Source organism: Apus apus, chromosome 3, assembly GCF_020740795.1.
Source record: "Apus apus isolate bApuApu2 chromosome 3, bApuApu2.pri.cur, whole genome shotgun sequence".
NCBI classification, from domain to species: Eukaryota; Metazoa; Chordata; class Aves; order Apodiformes; family Apodidae; genus Apus; species Apus apus.
In genome coordinates, this window is record NC_067284.1 from 71,666,775 (window position 1) to 71,683,972 (window position 17,198).

Here is a 17,198-nt window from a genome sequence, read left to right on the forward strand (position 1 = left end):
CCACTCTCCCTGCCTTGCCTTCTCATCTTCCTCCCTGTGCTGGGCTGGCAGGCGCATTCATGTGATCTTATGGAGACCAGGTGGATTAGGAATGGAGCTGTCTGAAGAATGAAATTACTGTTTTTTTCAGATTAATCTGTTTCCCAGTCAGGTTCACTGCACAGCTGCCTGGACACTTTACCTGGCACCAGGCAGGGGGCAATGCAAGGCAGGAACAAGCAGTCAGGGATAAGAATTGATTAAATTAATGTTAAATGCTTGTGAATTACACAAAAAACCTGCATCTTAAGTCATAGTCATGTAGCATTGCCCATTGAGCAGCAATTTGTTATGATAAACTACGTGTCTGTGTCCCACTGAGGTGCCAGAGATGCTTTTATTTGAAAAATAAACAAAAATCAAGCAAACAAAACAACATGGCTACTTGGACCACTACTGTACAATCTGCTTCTTAGTGTTACTCCTGCCTGACTTTTTTTCAGTGAATGTCTCTCTCTAACTTTTTTTACATAGTACTTGCCCCTCTTTTTCTAAATATTGCAGCAGGAGCCAAGCCTCTTTTCATAGGGGTTGGCTTCTACCAGTGCCATGATCTGGGAGGCTTGGATCTATTCCTGCGGTGAGTGATGACGTTTTTGGAGGGTCGTATGCATTGCTGGGGGTGCACGTGCATAGATATTTTGTGCCTGTGTTTTTTTATCTATTATTTTATTTATTTATTTATCTATTATTTTTATCTATAAATGTATTCTCCACTCTGATTCTGTATCATGGTGGCTCCACTGTTCAGAAGTGTGCTTATGGGCAAGAAAACCAAAACAAAACAGAAAAGAAAAAAATTAAAAACTGCAAAACAAGCAGACAAAAAGTCTCAAATAAACAAAAGGAAACAACCCACATTGGAGGGTGCTGTGAGTGTGTTCCCAGACTTCCCCAGCACTGAGCCCTGTCTCTGCACCTGACTATCTTGAGCCCAGTGTCCTTGGCTGACCCACATGTTCTCAGCAGGCAGCTGCATTTCGTTTGTCCTTTGCTTTTGGCTCTGACTCTCTTTGGTTCCCACTGTGCTTAGGTGCTTGAAGGAGCTTTTGGGAAGGAAGCCATGGACTTGTTTAAAACTCCAAGTTTGGGTAAAAAGCAAGAAGGGGTGGAGGAGTGCTAAGATCCTGAGTTGTGTGTGTTGCAATCTAAAAAATTGTCTATATTTCTACATTTGTTATTTTAATCTGAATTGAAATCATTGAAGTGATTGAATGAGGAGATGGGGAAGGAGCTGGTATTCTGGAAAAGATGAATGAAGGATACAGCTGAGAGCAACACATTCAGTCCAGATACTGAGTACAAGCTTATGCTCTGAGTGCTTGTTCCAGCCAGGGAACTTTTTCAACTTACTGATACGTTGATGTTAAGACTGCAGAATCATTAGATAGAATGGAGAAACTTTCAAATAATTTCCTGGGAATGCTGAATTACAAGCACTGAAACTACTGCCACTGTCTCGAACGTTCCACCGATTACCAGACTCTGCACAGGCCGTGGTTGTTACCAGACATTGCTGGGAAAGAAGGGGAAGAAAAGGATTAAATCTACCAGAGAAGAAGACCTTAGCTCACCTACAGGAGAAGTAATGTGATTTTGAATCAACTGAATATTGCATGTTGGATTTTTGTCTGTCATTAGTTTATGAACTTTTTTCATTATTTGAGACAAACATCATAAATACTTTTTTGAGGCCCAAACTAACCTCTTGTCCACTGCAGTTACCCTTGGGAGTCTCCCCAAGAGACTGACCCTACTGGTCATGGGCAGGTATTTGTTTTTACATATGATAAGGCAGCTCCTTGGCAAATGTTTATTGCTTTCTGATTCCTTTGGTATGCCTGGGCAGAGAGCAGTGGCTGGAGGGGCCATCTTAGGGATGTGAGCTCGCTGGCTTCAGAGCAGCTGGGCCTTAGGGCACACGGATGTGTATGTCTGCACACATTTTTGCAGACTTCAGGCAATGCTTTTTCCTGCCTACAGCCGTAGAAAGGGAGAAAGTAAAGGTTGCTGCTAACAATTAAAAAAAAAAAAAAAAAGGAGGAGGCAAAAAAAAGGCAGGGAGGGGGAGAATTCAATAGTGCACAGTGGGGTTTTCTCAAGTCTTGCTTGTGCCAAGGGTTGGTATGTGCCTTATCGTTTTTAACTGATGAAGAGTTGTGGGTGGGCTAGGCTTGGCTAGTTTGGGGGCTTTGTTTTTCTAAGCTGTGAAAACGAAGTGCAACCAGCTCTTGTATTTTTTCTCCTTAGTTTGTATTGTTGCTTTTGGGCAGGAAGTTGTCAACACCTCGTTCTCTTGTTGTCCATGTTTAAATTACTCATTGATTAGTCAGACTGCTTTAGGCAGGGGATGCCATGATCAGTCTGGAAAGCTGCATTTTTACTAAATTTTTTAATAGTGAAAAAAAACAATATCCAGATTTTCCCCTGCTGTCAAAAGGAAGTTTGATGTACTGGAGAAAGCAACAGTAAACATAGCTCTGCTTGGCTGATACAAGCAGTAGGCTTACTTCCCTGGAAGACTGTGCTTTCTTGTAGTGTTTTGTTATCTTGCTGAAGATGCCTGTTATGTAGAACAGTGGGAGCACTTTGCCCTTTTTGTCTCTTTGAACTTTGACCAGTTGGTGAGGATTGATTATAAACCCAGATGCTAATTACACCACATCTCATTTCACTGAACAAAGGTGTGTTGGCACACTTCCTTGCTGTGTCTCCAGGACAAGACCCAGTGAACTAAAATGGTTGAGGAGGAAGCTAAGAGCTTACCTATGGAGCTGAGTGAGAAGGGAGGTGTGGAGAACAACGGATTTGTTCAAAATGAGGCTTTTGATGACAAGGAGACAGATACCAGTAGCCAAGAAGAAATGCCAAAAACCTGCGTTGTTGATGTGAACCCAGCTCCTCTGGAGGAGCAGGTGGTGAAGCCCTATGCGGGCATGCCAAAGGAAGTCTTGCTGAAGTTCTCCAGCCAAGCCCGGTACAGAGTCACCAGGGAGATTCTCTTCTGGCTCATAATTGCTGCTGCCATCGTGCTTGTGTGCGCTACGGTTGCGATTATTGCTCTGTCACCAAAATGCCTTGACTGGTGGCAGGCCAGTCCTGTTTATCAGATCTATCCTCGTTCCTTCAAGGACAGCAACATGGATGGGAATGGGGATCTGAAAGGTGGGTGTATTTCCATTCTTGGTATCTGGAAAGCTGTGTAGCAGTTTTCTGTGCATATGTGTGAGTTTGTGTGTGTGTATATGTAATTTTAAAAATCACCATACAGACCAATAATGAAAGCCTCCCTGATGGAAGGGAAGAAAAGTTGTCTGACTAATCATTAATGGCAGCTCACACTGTCATGAATAAATCTAAGAGTTTCTTGCTCAAGTTGCCAAGCCTGGATTTAGAAGGGATGTTTAGAACTGGGGCTGGAAGCCAGCAGGAGCACAACTGCCAGCAGAGTGAAATACCTCCACAAAACCAAGGTCAATCAGGAGGATGGGTGGTGCTGAGCAATTTGTCATCTTAGATTGGTTGCTTTCCATAAGGAAAAGTGAGAAAAAATAAAACTGACAAAAAGGAGAGAAACTTGTGTTACTTTTTGCTTTGTTCGTGGTCTAGGTGTTTTTGAGCTCTTGCAGGGAAAGCAATGCTGTGGCTGCATTATAACAAAATATAGGAGCTTTTTTTCCAGAAGTGAGTGCTAAATTTATTAAATGAGAATGTGAATATTTTTATAATACAGAATAAAAATTTGCTTTGCTCTGATTTTTTTTTTTTTAATTCCTTGTAAAAGTGGCTTTGAATGGTTTCTGTTCTGTGATCTCACGCTATCCCAGAAGAAATGTCAAGGTTGCCCAGCTGCCTGAGATCAGTGAAAACAGGGGATGGTTACATGTCCAAGGGGCCTGTGTATCATCTTTGATTTGGCCCTGGGGCAAAATTACTCAAAAATATTTTCTAAAGAGAAGATGCCCTTTTCTTTTAAATAGGTATCCAAGAAAAACTGGACCATATCACATATTTGAATATAAAAACCATCTGGATCACCTCTTTCTATAAGTCTCCCTTAAAAGACCTTGGGTATGGAGTTGAAGACTTTTATGATATTGATCCCATGTTTGGATCAATGAGTGATTTTGAGGATCTTCTTGCAGCCATACACGACAGAGGTAAGCTGCAACTTAAAGGAAAATAAGTCTATCAAAAGATGTTCACTCCTATTATCCAGGTGTACCTTCTAGCAGTAGATTATGATTTGAGATTTCAGTTTGTGCATCTGGCAGTTCCCCTGTGGTGGTGTTGAGTAGAAGCAACTGAAGGTGCCAGTGAAGGGTATGTGTTGGCTCCTGAGCAATGCAAGCTGGGGATGGCAAGCATTTGTGATGGCTGGCTGCTGCCCTGGGGCACTTGGGCAGTGCTGGGAGCAGGACTGAAGGTGTGGGGAGCTGACACACTGTCCATGCTCCCTCGTGCACATAACTATGGGCATCAGTAGTCTGGGGGATCAAGGTTGAGATGCAGTTGTTTATGGCTGAATTTTATGACTGATGGCTGCTTTCTGGAGAAAGCAGGGAAAAAATTATGGGGTTGGGAAGGCAAGTAACATACACTTCCTTCCTGCAATTGCATCCTTGGTAGGTGTGTTTATTCCTTGGACCAAATGTTTGCTCACGTGTTTCCCCTTACAGCTGTTGGGCTGAATGGAAAATGCTTTGCTAGTCCCAAGAACATCTGGGATTTCAAAAATGTCTAGCTTTTAAGAAGGGTGAGGAAGAACATGTGTTCCCTGATGCCAGAGTAGGGAAGTGCCTTTCCCACCTGGGAAGTGGGAGACAGATGTTGAAGTCAGAGTTAGTGGAAGTGGTTGGTAGCAGCAGAAAGTGGTTCTGATTTTTAATTCCTCCTTCCTTCCCTCCCCAGCAATGGGCAAGGGGGAACAGGACCAGCAAAATGCTTTGCAGTTACTTGCAGACTCTTGTTAGACTAACTGCATCCATGGTCTGGAGGTTTTTGTTTGTGATTGTGCATTCCCATATCAGCAGCCAGTGGGGCTGTGCTGGTGCAAAATCTAGTGTGCTCACCAGTCCCTTGAGCCTAAACCCTCCCAGCAGGAGCCTTTGTCTTTTGCCAGACCTCTGGGAAGGAAGAAGCCTAAATGCCTCTGGTACTGCATTAAGAAAACAAATATGAGCTTTGTCTTAAAAGGCTAAATGTAATTTTTTTTAATGGTTTGATTTTTAAGGATTAAAGGTGATAATGGATTTAATACCAAACCACACAAGTGACAAACACCAATGGTTTCAGCTGAGTCGCAATCGGACTGGGAAGTACACAGACTACTACATCTGGCAGGACTGTGTGCAGGCTGCTGGTTCCTTCACTCCTCCAAACAACTGGGTAAACATGGGAAGGGATGCATGCAAATCCCAAACTGGAAGCAGGCTGCCAGATAGCCAAAGCAGCTGTAACAGAACTGTCCCAATGCTCCCTGAGTTATAAATGACTGTTGAGAGGTACAAACTGATGTTACTAAATTAAATAGTGCAGACTAAGATTTAATCCAGATCAGGGTGGAGGGGTTCCTCCTTCAAACAGAATTTAAAAAATTACTTTCCCTCAGCATTAAATCTTCACTCATTAAACAAAACAAAAAAAGGGATAGTTGTGAACAAGTTGTTCACATGTGCTCCCTTCTGTGTCTCGGTATTCCACGCTTGAAATTTCACCTCAGCTCCTCTGAAATCATAGTTGGTGGGGTGAGAAACAAAACAATGTGTTCTTAGGGGTTTTTTGCCTTTTTCTGGAAGGTGACCAGGTCAGAAAGTGGGTTGCCTATTTTAAATATATTTATTTGAAATCTGAACTGATAAGTGCATGATTTGAAACTCGCATATTCTAAAGACTCAAGGTGGAATTAATACTTTATACCAGTTAGTGTAATTTAAAAAAACAACAACAAAAACAACAAACAAAACTTAATCTTAATACCTATCTTAGCTTTTGGAATCTTCTATTAGAGATGATTCAGTTAATGTCTTAAAATACTGTTGTTGGCACTTCAAAGAGATAATACCAGATTGCAGAAAGCACAGTTACCTAAAGGGAGTTTTAAAAAGCGTTAGGAAAAGCAGTTCCAAATGAAATGTTCACACCAATGTCTTCCACTCTATTCTAAACAATTCCTAGTGAAAGTCAATGAAACAGAATATTGAAAAAAAAAATACACATGGTGAAACGTGACTAAAAAGAGAGCAACTAGCAGGAAAAGGAAATGTAAAATCTGAATAACAAAAACTACTCAAACTGTAATTAATTGATCAAGCTTTTTATGCTCTATTATATGTTTGTAATGCACCACATCCTACAGTATGCACAGGAGTAAACGTTACATTAAGAGTTCTAATTATATTCCCTTCCTATGAGCAGGTGAGTGTCTTTGGGAATTCCAGCTGGCAGTTCGATGATGTCAGAAAGCAATGTTATTTTCATCAGTTTGGGAAAGAACAGCCAGACCTAAACTTCCGCAGCCTCGCTGTCCAACAGGAAATCCATGTAAGTACGGAACCCGCCGCTGCCGCGCCAACCGCAAAGCAGCTATTTCTACACTTGACTTCTCCAATGATTTGTGTTGCATGATTTACAGTCTAGTTGGAAGTAATACAAGGGTTGCAGCTTATGTAAACTATTGAAACAAAAAGGTGTCCAGACGAACATGGAGTTTATAAGCAAAATTCAAGCTTTCTTTTGTAACACTCCCAGTATGAGAGCTACTTTCTTCAAGTCGCTTCAGTTTAAAAGCAACTGAAAAAAATCCAAACAAAACTATCCCTGAGTGGAAGTTGTGGCAGTAGGTGATGTTGTGCTCCTCTGGATTTTAAGCAGGTGTGGTTATTGCTTTTTTTTGTTGTTTGTTTGCTGGCTTAAGTCTCCTACTCTGAGAAGTGCCTGGCAAGATCTTGGATGTGTTTTTGGAATAGGCTATTGTACTTTTAAAGGACCTCCCTTTTGCTTTCTCTTCCCACTAAAGGCTATCTTAAAATTTCTTGGATTTGATGCTTCAGGAGCCCTTTGCTTTTCAGCCTAACCTTATTTTGCAAGTTGTTCGTACTTATCTCTCTATGAACCAAACTTGTCCTTAAGCTGAAACAGCTTTTCCCACCCTTGTTTATGCGCTTTTTTTTTTTTTTTCTCCAGCTTTGACAACATTCCCCTTCAGCTTTTGGTAAACTAGATTACTTGGGGCAGACCTTTCCAGACTTCCCTGAAGTGAGAAACTCCATCCCTTTGTTAACCCCTACTTATTCCTCACAGCTCTTCCAGCCTGAGGCTTTTCTGAAATGCAAGAAGCCAGAATTAAAAAAAAAGAAAAAAGATAAAAGATGTCTGGGCAGAATCTTGTACAGTGGCATAGGTACTTCTCCATCTTTGTCCTAAGATTGCTGTTTCTTGCTTTGAAGTTGCTGCTAGTAGCCAAACGATGCAACATGACTGCTTTCTGGAAGCAGTTAACTGCTTTCAGCTCTAGTGTCTATCAAGAGCCAAGGATGAAAGCACTTAGCACGTTTGGATGTTGCATCAAGGGCAACAATAAATGGCAGGATTGACATGAAAGGTAAAGCAGCTTTTGCACTGAAATCTGTGCTGAAACTGAGCTGAATCACCTGAATGGAGAGAAGTTTTTATCTCTATTGATACAAGCAGCTGTTAATTAGCCAGTCAGATGTGGGGATGGCATCTGGTTTAACAAAGAAATGTTTGTATTTTCAAGAAATCGAGGCAATGCTGATTTGAATTACAAGGAATGTCTGGGCTTGTGGATAAGAGACAGATAGCAGAGTTTCGATCTGTCTACATCCCTGATGACTTTACAGGGGAGAGAGACAGATGGGCAGCCCCTGTCAGGGCTGAAGTGCCTTACCAAGCAAGGTGGTGCTCTGATGAACCTCATGCCTGTCTCCATCATGTCCCCAGCAGACAATGTAGAATTCATTAAAATATGGGGAAGTGGGCCTGAACATGAGCCTGGCAATTGCTGCTTTTTGCCTTCCCCCTCTCCCTTTAAGTTATACCCCATCAGATAGTACAGCTACCTCAGGTATTTTGATTTGGTTCTCAAGTGTTTGCTACTTCATGCTGTTGAATCTGGGGGTAGTCTTCACAGCTGCCCAGTTCTACTGTGGTGGTCTCACTGTCTCTCTGAGGCTTCTCCCCTCACTGCAGGTACTGCATGTGAATGAAGAAACAAACCACTTCTGGTCATACATTTTAACTAACACATGAAATGAGACTGCACTTGAGACTGGTTCTTGAAGAACTCCACTACTAACCTCTCTGTGACTTGATTCTTCTCTTAATGCCACATCTTGTCACTTGCAACTTTTTTCCTAGCATCATGCATATTTTTCTATGATCTGGCTAATTTATTTTTTTTAGTGGTACCTGATACATTACTGATGCTCCATCATTAATTGCTGCAGCATGTTCAAGAATAATCTTTGTCTAGTATTTTAATTTAAAATCAGAGGGTTTCAGAGGGTTAGGAGGTCTGAGCAGGAAGCAAAAGGACTCTTCCAGAGAAGCTCAAGTCTTTGGTTTATCCACATGGCGTATAAGAGCAATGAAATTTAGTAGCCAGCATGTGGCTTTGTTGTATAAATAAAAGTAGGTCAGTCTCAGTGAGTCCCTCGTCAGTGCTTGGTATTTGCACTGCTGATACCTGATGTTGCTTTTCTGATGAGCACATGTATAAGCATGAATTAATTTTCCATAGACTCAGTGTTGGACAGACAAAATATTGAGAGCTCCTGCTTTCAGAATGGCTGTATGAGAAAGCACAGCTCAGTAAGGCCAGAGTCTTTATTTGTCAAACAAAAATCTGTAAAGCCTGAGCATAGACTAGTTCTACTCCAGCCTATTCAGGCAAGTGTGCTTAATATATTTAAAGAGAGCTATTGAATTGCCTTTTTAATTAAAAAAAAAAAAAAGTTTGTCCTCAGATGAAGAAAAGTACCTGATCTAAAAGAACATTTGCAGAAACCACTCAAGAGGGACTGAATTTGAGTTGCTGGTTAAAACTACAGCAGTTAAAACTATAGTAATTTAATAGCTACTGAAGTAGGATATAATTTTACAAATAGTGACCAACCTCTGTATTTGATAGTGAAATTACAAATCAATAGTGGTTAACTTGGAAATAACTTTTCATGTTCCTGCAAATCAACAAATACGTCTGAAAATAAAAGCGAAAAAATAAATAAATCACATCAAATAAGAGAGAACAAACATTTTAAGAGCTCTGTTGTATAAAAAGAAAACTGGTGGCCCAAGGTCTGTGCAGAACAAAGTCTTATTGCATATCAATGTGCTCTAACAGGGTGCAGCCATGACAAGTGTTCAACAACAGTGCTTAGTATGGGCCCAGTTGTTTTGATGGATGAGATTAGACACGGCTTTTAGTGAGGCATGTCCTGGCTTTGGTCCTGTGAACTGCAGGACAAGTTACAAAGCAGTCTTTGTTTTTATACTGGATGAAATAATAAGACATGCTTTCTTCAGATCTTGGTTTGACCTTAGGTCAACATGATTCACTTCAACTTGAGGTAAAATTTGAAGTACAAATTAAAAATTAAATTGTTATATATTAATACCAACTAACAGGTTTAGTTTTCTTTCTAAGTATGTACTAGTTTGAATGGGATGGGCTCACTTGGAATTCTCAAATTTGACCTCTGTCTAGGATATTATCAAATTCTGGCTCGGCAAAGGAATCGATGGATTTAGTTTCAGCGCTGTTAAGTATCTTTTAGAAGCAACACATCTACGGGATGAGCCTCAAGTGAACAAGTCCCAGAATCCAGTAATGTATATGTTCTGTCTTTGTCTTTTTCCTGTGTTTCCCACTGGGGCAAGAGGGTGTCTGTTTCTACTCCTTCGGGTCTTCATAGTGGCTTTAGAAAGATAGAGTCAGTCTTCCTGAGGTAGATGACTCCTGGGCTCCCTGCAGAAGGAGCACATACAAGAAAGAAGCCCCTGAGCTGATCGTGTAGGTGCAAAGAAGAGCCCTGTAAGTGGGAGGAGAATTGTCCATAGACCCTTTGTATTTCTGTTCCAACACAGTTGCTTTTCAATTTATTTATTATCTTTTAAAAAGACCAGTCTTGTGATTTTAATAGTTGATTTGTTATCTCTGGGGAGCCCACTACAGAAGGTAAGCTCAGAGCTCTTGCTCGCTTGGGATCCTGTAGCAGTCTCTATTAGTACCTATCTGTCTACAGTGCTAGTAGGAATTGGAGTAAAACAAACCCCCCTCATACTGGCAGTATGTCACCGTGGGAAGTGGCCAGACATGTTCAGAAGCACCTGTTATTTACACCATTTGCTTTTGCTGAGGCAGTGAACTTGGGGACATTCCCAGGTAGTGCCAGCACTAAGAACTGTTCCCCTGTGGGGAACAGCTGGGCACCGCATAAAACTGGTCAGCTCCTCAAGTACTGTTGCCTTTGTAAGTTACAGCTACACTGTCCGTCTTTCCTGGCTGGTGTGTGGTCACAGTACCTGCTGTGTTTGCAGCTCCGGACGGGCTCAGTGGGTTACAGCTGTGGCTGGACTCTCCCTCATGAAAGACAGGATCCAAAATAATCATCCCTCTGCTATCATATCTTTGGAGTTCCCCAGGTGCAGTGCAGATCTGCGCTGGTAGTGTCGGTATGCTTAACTAATTTCAGTTAAAAATTACCCAGACTGGTGTGTTGCCTCGGGAGAGAGGATGGGAAGAATTTGGAGAGTTCTGAAATCTTAAATATCAGAGAACTAATGGGAATTATTACATTCTTCTTTAAGGAGAGTATCACAGCTTATTCCCAGCTCTACCATGACTACACGACCACACAAGTTGGTATGCATGATCTGATCCGTAGCTTCCGTCAAACCATGAATCAGTTCAGCAGTGAACCTGGCCGATACAGGTAATCTTCAGTACACCTAGTGGATTTTTCTCTAATCTTCTTATAATATGCCATAAAGTTTTCCTCTTCAAATGCAAATTGTGGCTCATGGACTATATTACCTCTTCCCCAATATGCAAGGGAAAGGAGACTGGCCCTGGGAGCTCTGCTGTATTTATGGACTGTACAAAAGTAAAGAGAATGGGCAACCATCTGGACCACAGAGAAACTAATTAATCAGCACATTGTATAGTACTAATAGTATGGCTGATGTCGACACATAGTCACAGATTGTTAAAATCATGGAATAGCTGAGTTTGAAAGGCACCGCTAGCGATTTTCTGACCCAACTGCCCTGCTCATCAGGGTCACCTAGAACTGGTTGCTCAGGACCATTTCCAGTTAGTTTTTGAGCATTTTCAAGGAGGGAGACTCTACAGTCTCCCTGGGCAAGCTGTGCCAGTGCCCAGTCACCCTCACTGTGAAAAACTTTTTCCTGATGTTCAAGAGGAAACTCCTGTGTTTTCTGTTTGTGCCTGTTACCTCTGGTTCTGGCATGGGGCACCATTGAAAAGAACCTGGCTCAGTTGTCTTTGCACTCTCTGTTCAGATAGTGTTATACATTGATGAGATTCCCTCCCTGTAACCTCTCTTCTCCAGTCCCACCTCTCTGCCCCTCCACACAGGAGAGATGCTCCAGTCCCTTACTCTTGGTAGCCTTTAGCTGGACTCTTTCCAGTATGTCCATACTTCTCTCATACTGGGGAGCCTAGAACTGGACACAGTACTCCGCATGTGGCCTCACCAAAGCTGAGGGGAAGGATCACCTCCCTTGACCTGCTGATAACACTCCTCCTAACGCAACCCCGATGCTGTTACTGCCTTATTGAGGCAAGGGCACATTGCTGGCTCATGTTCAACTTTGGGGACCCCAGGTCCTTTTTTGTGAAGGAAAGCATGGAAATTGCTGGAATGAAGTTATAAGAATTCAGAAAGATAAGACTTAGGTCACTGACAGCCGTGGTTTGACTATTGTAGATTTTTCTCCAGAAATTTCCAATAAATATTTTTTCTCATCTCATCTACTTTACAAAATATTGTTTCTCTGCATTCATCTTTTTTGATGGGGAGGAGGGAAGCAAACCTAATTCTTAATGCTGTGTTATTTTCTAAGTATGTCCAACACAGTTCCTAGCTTTCTGCTCTGTGCAAACTGAGAATGAGCCATAAAAGGTACTTTGTGTCCTCCTTTGTAGGTTTATGGGTTCTGAGAGTGATGAAGAGGAAGACATTGAAGCAACGATGATGTATTATGGAACAACTTTTATTCAAGAAGCAGATTTTCCCCTCAATTTCAACCTAATTAACATGAAAAGTCTATCAGGCAACAGTATTTTTGAAGCTGTCAGCTTGTGGATGAAAAACATGCCAGCAGGAAAATGGCCAAACTGGGCGGTAAGTGTTCTAGACTGTTACAGGAAGGGCTTGTTTCTATTGGTTATTGATAGAAACCTAGAGGTGATAATTTCTCTTATGGTGATGGAAGCCTCCCCCACACATGCACACTGATTTCAGTGGGATCAGCAGCAGCCTGAGCCCATGGCTTGCCTATAGTTGATATCCATGTGAAACTGTCAGACCACCATAGTCACAGTTGTTGGTGTTGGCCAAGCAGCTGGCTGTCCTCCCCTTCAATAACAGTTATGCCCCCTGTGCAAGGGTGACAGAAGGGAATTTACGAGCATGCCTCTCCCGTGCTGTCTCTGATGCAGTATGGGAGATTGGCTTAAATCACCAGTGAGGGTGGGATTGGTACAGTTATCTTTGTCTGTAAGCTGACTTGGTGCAATGGATTCTGGAAACCTCCCAAGGCCGGGGAAGAACAGAGCAGGCAGGTGAGGGCAGTTAAAACCTTGCTGGTCTTTGCTGGAATCATGTTCAGGATGTTCAGGAGATCTCTCCTTCACAGGGCAGAGGAGATGGCAGAAGTCTGAGGGAGCTGTAATTGTGGGGAGTTATTTGTCATCAATCCCCACTGCTGCCTCATGTGCTGCTGGCAGGGTTTCTGTGTGCTCAATTATCTGAGTCAGAAGTTTCTACTGGCACCAAGATAAAACAGGTATTTGCCCTGATGGGTCTGAAGGGATAAGAAAAAGGAAAAACCCCTAATATCTTGTTAAATGAGTTAACTAATTTCACATATGCATGGCATTTTATAATGTGTGTTTAACAGAATTATGTTTTCTTCAGGTTGGAAGCCCTAATGCTGCTCGGATTTCGTCTCGGATTGGGAAGGAGTATGTCAATGTTGTAAACATGCTGCTTTTAACCCTCCCTGGTACTCCTGTGACATACTATGGTGAAGAAATAGGCATGGAGAACATTGCATCAGAAAACGTAAGTGAAGAGCCTATAAACTCTGACCCTGTTGCTGTTTAGTTCTGAGTAACAGAACTTTAAAGAATACAAGAACTTTAGTTAACCAAACCCAGTCTTTCTCATGGTTTAGGGGGTTTTCAGTGTTCCCCGTGGCAACACCGACGGACAGCACATGGAAATGGCCAGGCCAGAGACCAGAACCAAAGCCTTGATGTGTGTCTGAACTGCTAGACTGCAATCATAGCTCCTGATTTCTGTCCTCTGCCAGATCAGTTTTGCATGGTTTGTAGCAGTGTTGATTTGCTTCAGCAGAAAGAGCAGCAAGTGCCAATGCCAGGCCTGGCCTAGTGGTTAGGAGAGGTGTGTTGCAAACATCTGAGGCAAGAGGAATCAAGCTGCTATCTCCTTCCTCCTACAGAAGCACCCTAATTGCTATGTCAAAGACCATTATTTCCTGGCTGCTGTTTAAAAGAAAGCAGAATTCCTGAGAGACCATAGCTACAGTCACCACCTCCTGCAGACTGCTTTGCTTGGACTATGCAAAGGCACCTGTGTAAGCCACCCCCTTCTAGAGGCTCCTTCTGTGCCCAAACTCTGAAGGAACCTCCAGAAAGGGGTGGGTGTACAGACCAGCCCCTGCTTATCGTTGCCCCGATGGCAAGTAGAAATGGCTTTTGCTTGTCATGCAGGGTTTTTTTACTTGACTTTTAGATCCCTTTCCAGAGACGATTTAGGTACCTGAGTCTGGGAACTCGATGCCTAGTTTGCTTGATCATAGCTACAAATAACCAATGATAGGATGTTTGTGTGTGTTGGATTACAGAAATTTTCAGAAAGCCTCTGTTAGGGAATGAAACAGCCTCTGATGATGTTGCCAACAGTGTTGGATATCCCTGTGCCAAAGGGAAAGATGTACAAAGGGAAGAATTCTTGCACATGACAATCATCAGGTTTGTCTGATTCAGATATGAGGAAAAGATTCTCTGATTTAAAAGGAAATTGCTTCCTCTGAGAAACACCTAGGTCAAAATATCTCCTGCAGTTTCTTCCTGCTGCTAATTACTGATGACAGAATGATCCTCCTCAGAAAAGTGTCTTGCCCTTGGCTCCTCAGGGTTTTTTCTCTGTCAGTGGCTGTCCTGTGGCTCATGGCTTTGTAACAATGCTAAACCACTCTTCATTCGGTCTGGAGAAGAATCCCTGATTAATGGATGTCTTAGAAAGCTGGAGAGTATTTGCTCAGGGTATAGTTTTTAGCACCAGCATTTGAAATAATTCAGGAGAAGCTGAAAGAGATAAAGATGAAAGGGAGTCTTAGCAGTGTTGAAAATTTAGGATTTCTCCCCCCACCCCTGCTTTTCAGAATGTGCTAAAAGGAGAAACCAGTTATTTATAATGTCACAAAGCAAAGTGACAATTTCTTTTGTTGAGCTGCTGTTCTGACAGATTGCACTGAAAATTGCACTCTATATGAAAAAAAGTTTTCCTGGAAAACAAACACTCAAAGCATGTGCAAGATATTTTATGCCCTCTTATATAATTAAATTTAATGTGTCAGATCTTTTGGCAAGCTCTTCGTTAACAACACGGAAGCTTTTTCAAAATTTTTTCTGAATTCTTCAAAATGAGAACGTAAGACTTTTTATATTGACACTTTTTAATCTGCTAAAAGTTGGTTTTCAATAAAGTTTTTGCACTTGGAAATAATCTTACATTTCTAACACAATCAATCCTGTGCAATTGTACCCCTTGTCTACATATTTATCAGAATATCCTAGCTGTCATTAGTAAACTTTTATCCAAATATCCGTTGTAAGGGAAGACAACTCTAATGGGAATTACACATTTTACCCAGTGATGCTGTATCCATGAGACCATCCATTTTCCTCCATTTCAGGAACTGTCTTGATTCTTATTTTTCTCTTTAGATTTGGAGCAGGATTACATCCTTAAACTAAAGAAAGCAATCCTGCAATCCTGAGCGTTTGGAAGATGTGAGAACATGCTATTCACAGGATAACTTTTTGAATATACTAATCAAAACAAGTAATTTCTTAGTAATGGCTTCTACACCATTTTATTTTCTAGGCAATCTTTCCAGAGAAATCCCCCATGCAGTGGGATGGTAAAGTTAATGCTGGTTTTACTGAAGGCAACAATAGCTGGTTACCTGTTCACTCTGACTACCAAAGTGTAAATGTTGAGGTAGGTATCTCAGCGTGACTAACTGATGGTTTGAAAATATTTTAATGTATCTATTTTGCTCTGCCTTCTTTTACTTAGTGGGAATTGGTGTAGTGTAGCTAGTAAGAGCAAACTGAAGGGAGGAAAATAGAAAGGCATTGAATCCTAACAAATTTTATTAGAAAAGGAAGTCCTCGCGTGAGCAAGGAGTCTACTTTATATATATTCATTTATGCATGGCAACTGCAATTATAATATAGATGTGGAAATCTGGTTCTTTCAAATAATTAAAAGGATGCTAATATTAAAGTGAAATCTGGTCTTTTTTTCACTTCTATTGTTATAGAAAGCCCTGGCCTTGTAACAAGAACTTAGCATGGACCATCTGTAACATTTAAGTTATATACAAAGTTTTTTCAAGGCAGTTGAACAGTGAATCAAGATTTTGCTGATCTACAGTGCTGACCAGAATTGAAGAAAAACAAAAAAGAAATCAAAGTCAGGAAAAATAAAACACAGAACAAACCCTGTGACTTTAGCAGATGATACTGAGCTTTTTTCACTGAGTCTAAAGCTTTAAATGACCGTGGCTTTCTCTCAGATAAATGGCACTATAAGGACACTGTGGGAGGACGAAATAATATTAGTGCTGGGGAAATTCTGTCCTGCCTAATAACCTCTGCCATTCCCGAGTGCCAAGGAAGTGCCGAAGGAAAAGCAGTTTTTCAGTGGAATTTGCAGGCAAATTTGAAGAGAGGTAATTGTCAAAATGGAATTCTAACAGGTATGTTTTCAGTAGACTGCATGGGCATGAGAGGTAAGTAATATTTCCTACATTCAGTGCTAAAAAATGACCCTATGAATGCTGATTGTTGCAGATCCAGATGACCTGGTCCAATTCAACCCTGAACTTGTACAGAGAGCTAACTCTACTTCGCAGCAATGAGCTAGCTGTCAGTCGAGGGTGGATGTGCTACGTCTGGAATGACAGCAATGTTTTTCTGTACGTGAGGGAGTTGGATGGCTTAGACAGAGTCTTTATGATGGTTCTCAATTTTGGGCAGGAATCGACAATAGACCTGCAAGCTATAGTTCCTAGCCTTCCATCTGAAGCTGTTGTAAGACTAAGTACTAATTTTAGCAACGCTGGTAAAGCTGTCAATACCAAACTAATTAAAACTGAGAGGGGAGAAGGCCTGGTCCTTGAATACAAAACAGCAAAGCCTGTTCATACTATGGAAGCTTTTAAAGGAAATTGTTTTGTGGCAGAAAAAGCTTGTTATTCCAGTGCCTTCAATTTACTCTATGTGAACTGTTAAGTGCAGGTGTAGAATAACCAAGCTTCATGTTAGTTTGGGAAATACTGGTTTCAGGGAAATGCTAAAAAAATTGTTTTCTTTGGCTTTTTGAACTTTTGTGTACAAAATGAAATGAAAAATTAAAAAATAAAACTGATACCTAATTGTCTTGTATCTGTATTGGTGATGAAAAGGAAAAAGCATGGTATAAAATCCCCATTAGGGTCTGTGGAGTAGCAAAGTAAACCTGTCCTAAAAATACGTCCTTTTTAAGTCTGTGTATTTTTGTGAGGAAAGAAGAGCTGCTTTCTAGGTGCTGCCTCTTAGGAGTTCTTAGTTTGTATATTTATACCACATCCAGCTT

The 17,198-nt window shown here is 41.4% G+C and overlaps 1 protein-coding gene across 4 annotated transcripts; it reads left to right on the forward strand.

Moving 5' to 3' along the window:
- The first annotated feature begins 2,693 nt into the window (after positions 1-2,693).
- Positions 2,694-17,095, forward strand: SLC3A1 (solute carrier family 3 member 1). Of its 4 annotated transcripts, none has more exons than XM_051613858.1 (10): positions 2,694-3,204; positions 4,020-4,199; positions 5,273-5,427; positions 6,457-6,582; positions 9,767-9,886; positions 10,870-10,994; positions 12,230-12,428; positions 13,224-13,370; positions 15,441-15,557; positions 16,138-16,507. In XM_051613858.1, the coding sequence occupies exons 1-10, from the start codon at positions 2,778-2,780 to the stop codon at positions 16,207-16,209; spliced, it is 1,668 nt and encodes a 555-aa protein (XP_051469818.1). In that variant the 5' UTR covers positions 2,694-2,777; the 3' UTR covers positions 16,210-16,507. The 4 variants fall into 4 exon arrangements, with proteins under 4 accessions (XP_051469818.1, XP_051469819.1, XP_051469817.1 ...); XM_051613859.1 differs by lacking the exon at positions 16,138-16,507 and adding an exon at positions 15,883-16,129; XM_051613856.1 differs by having other exon boundaries at positions 2,701-3,204; positions 16,415-17,095.
- The last annotated feature ends 103 nt before the right edge of the window (positions 17,096-17,198 follow it).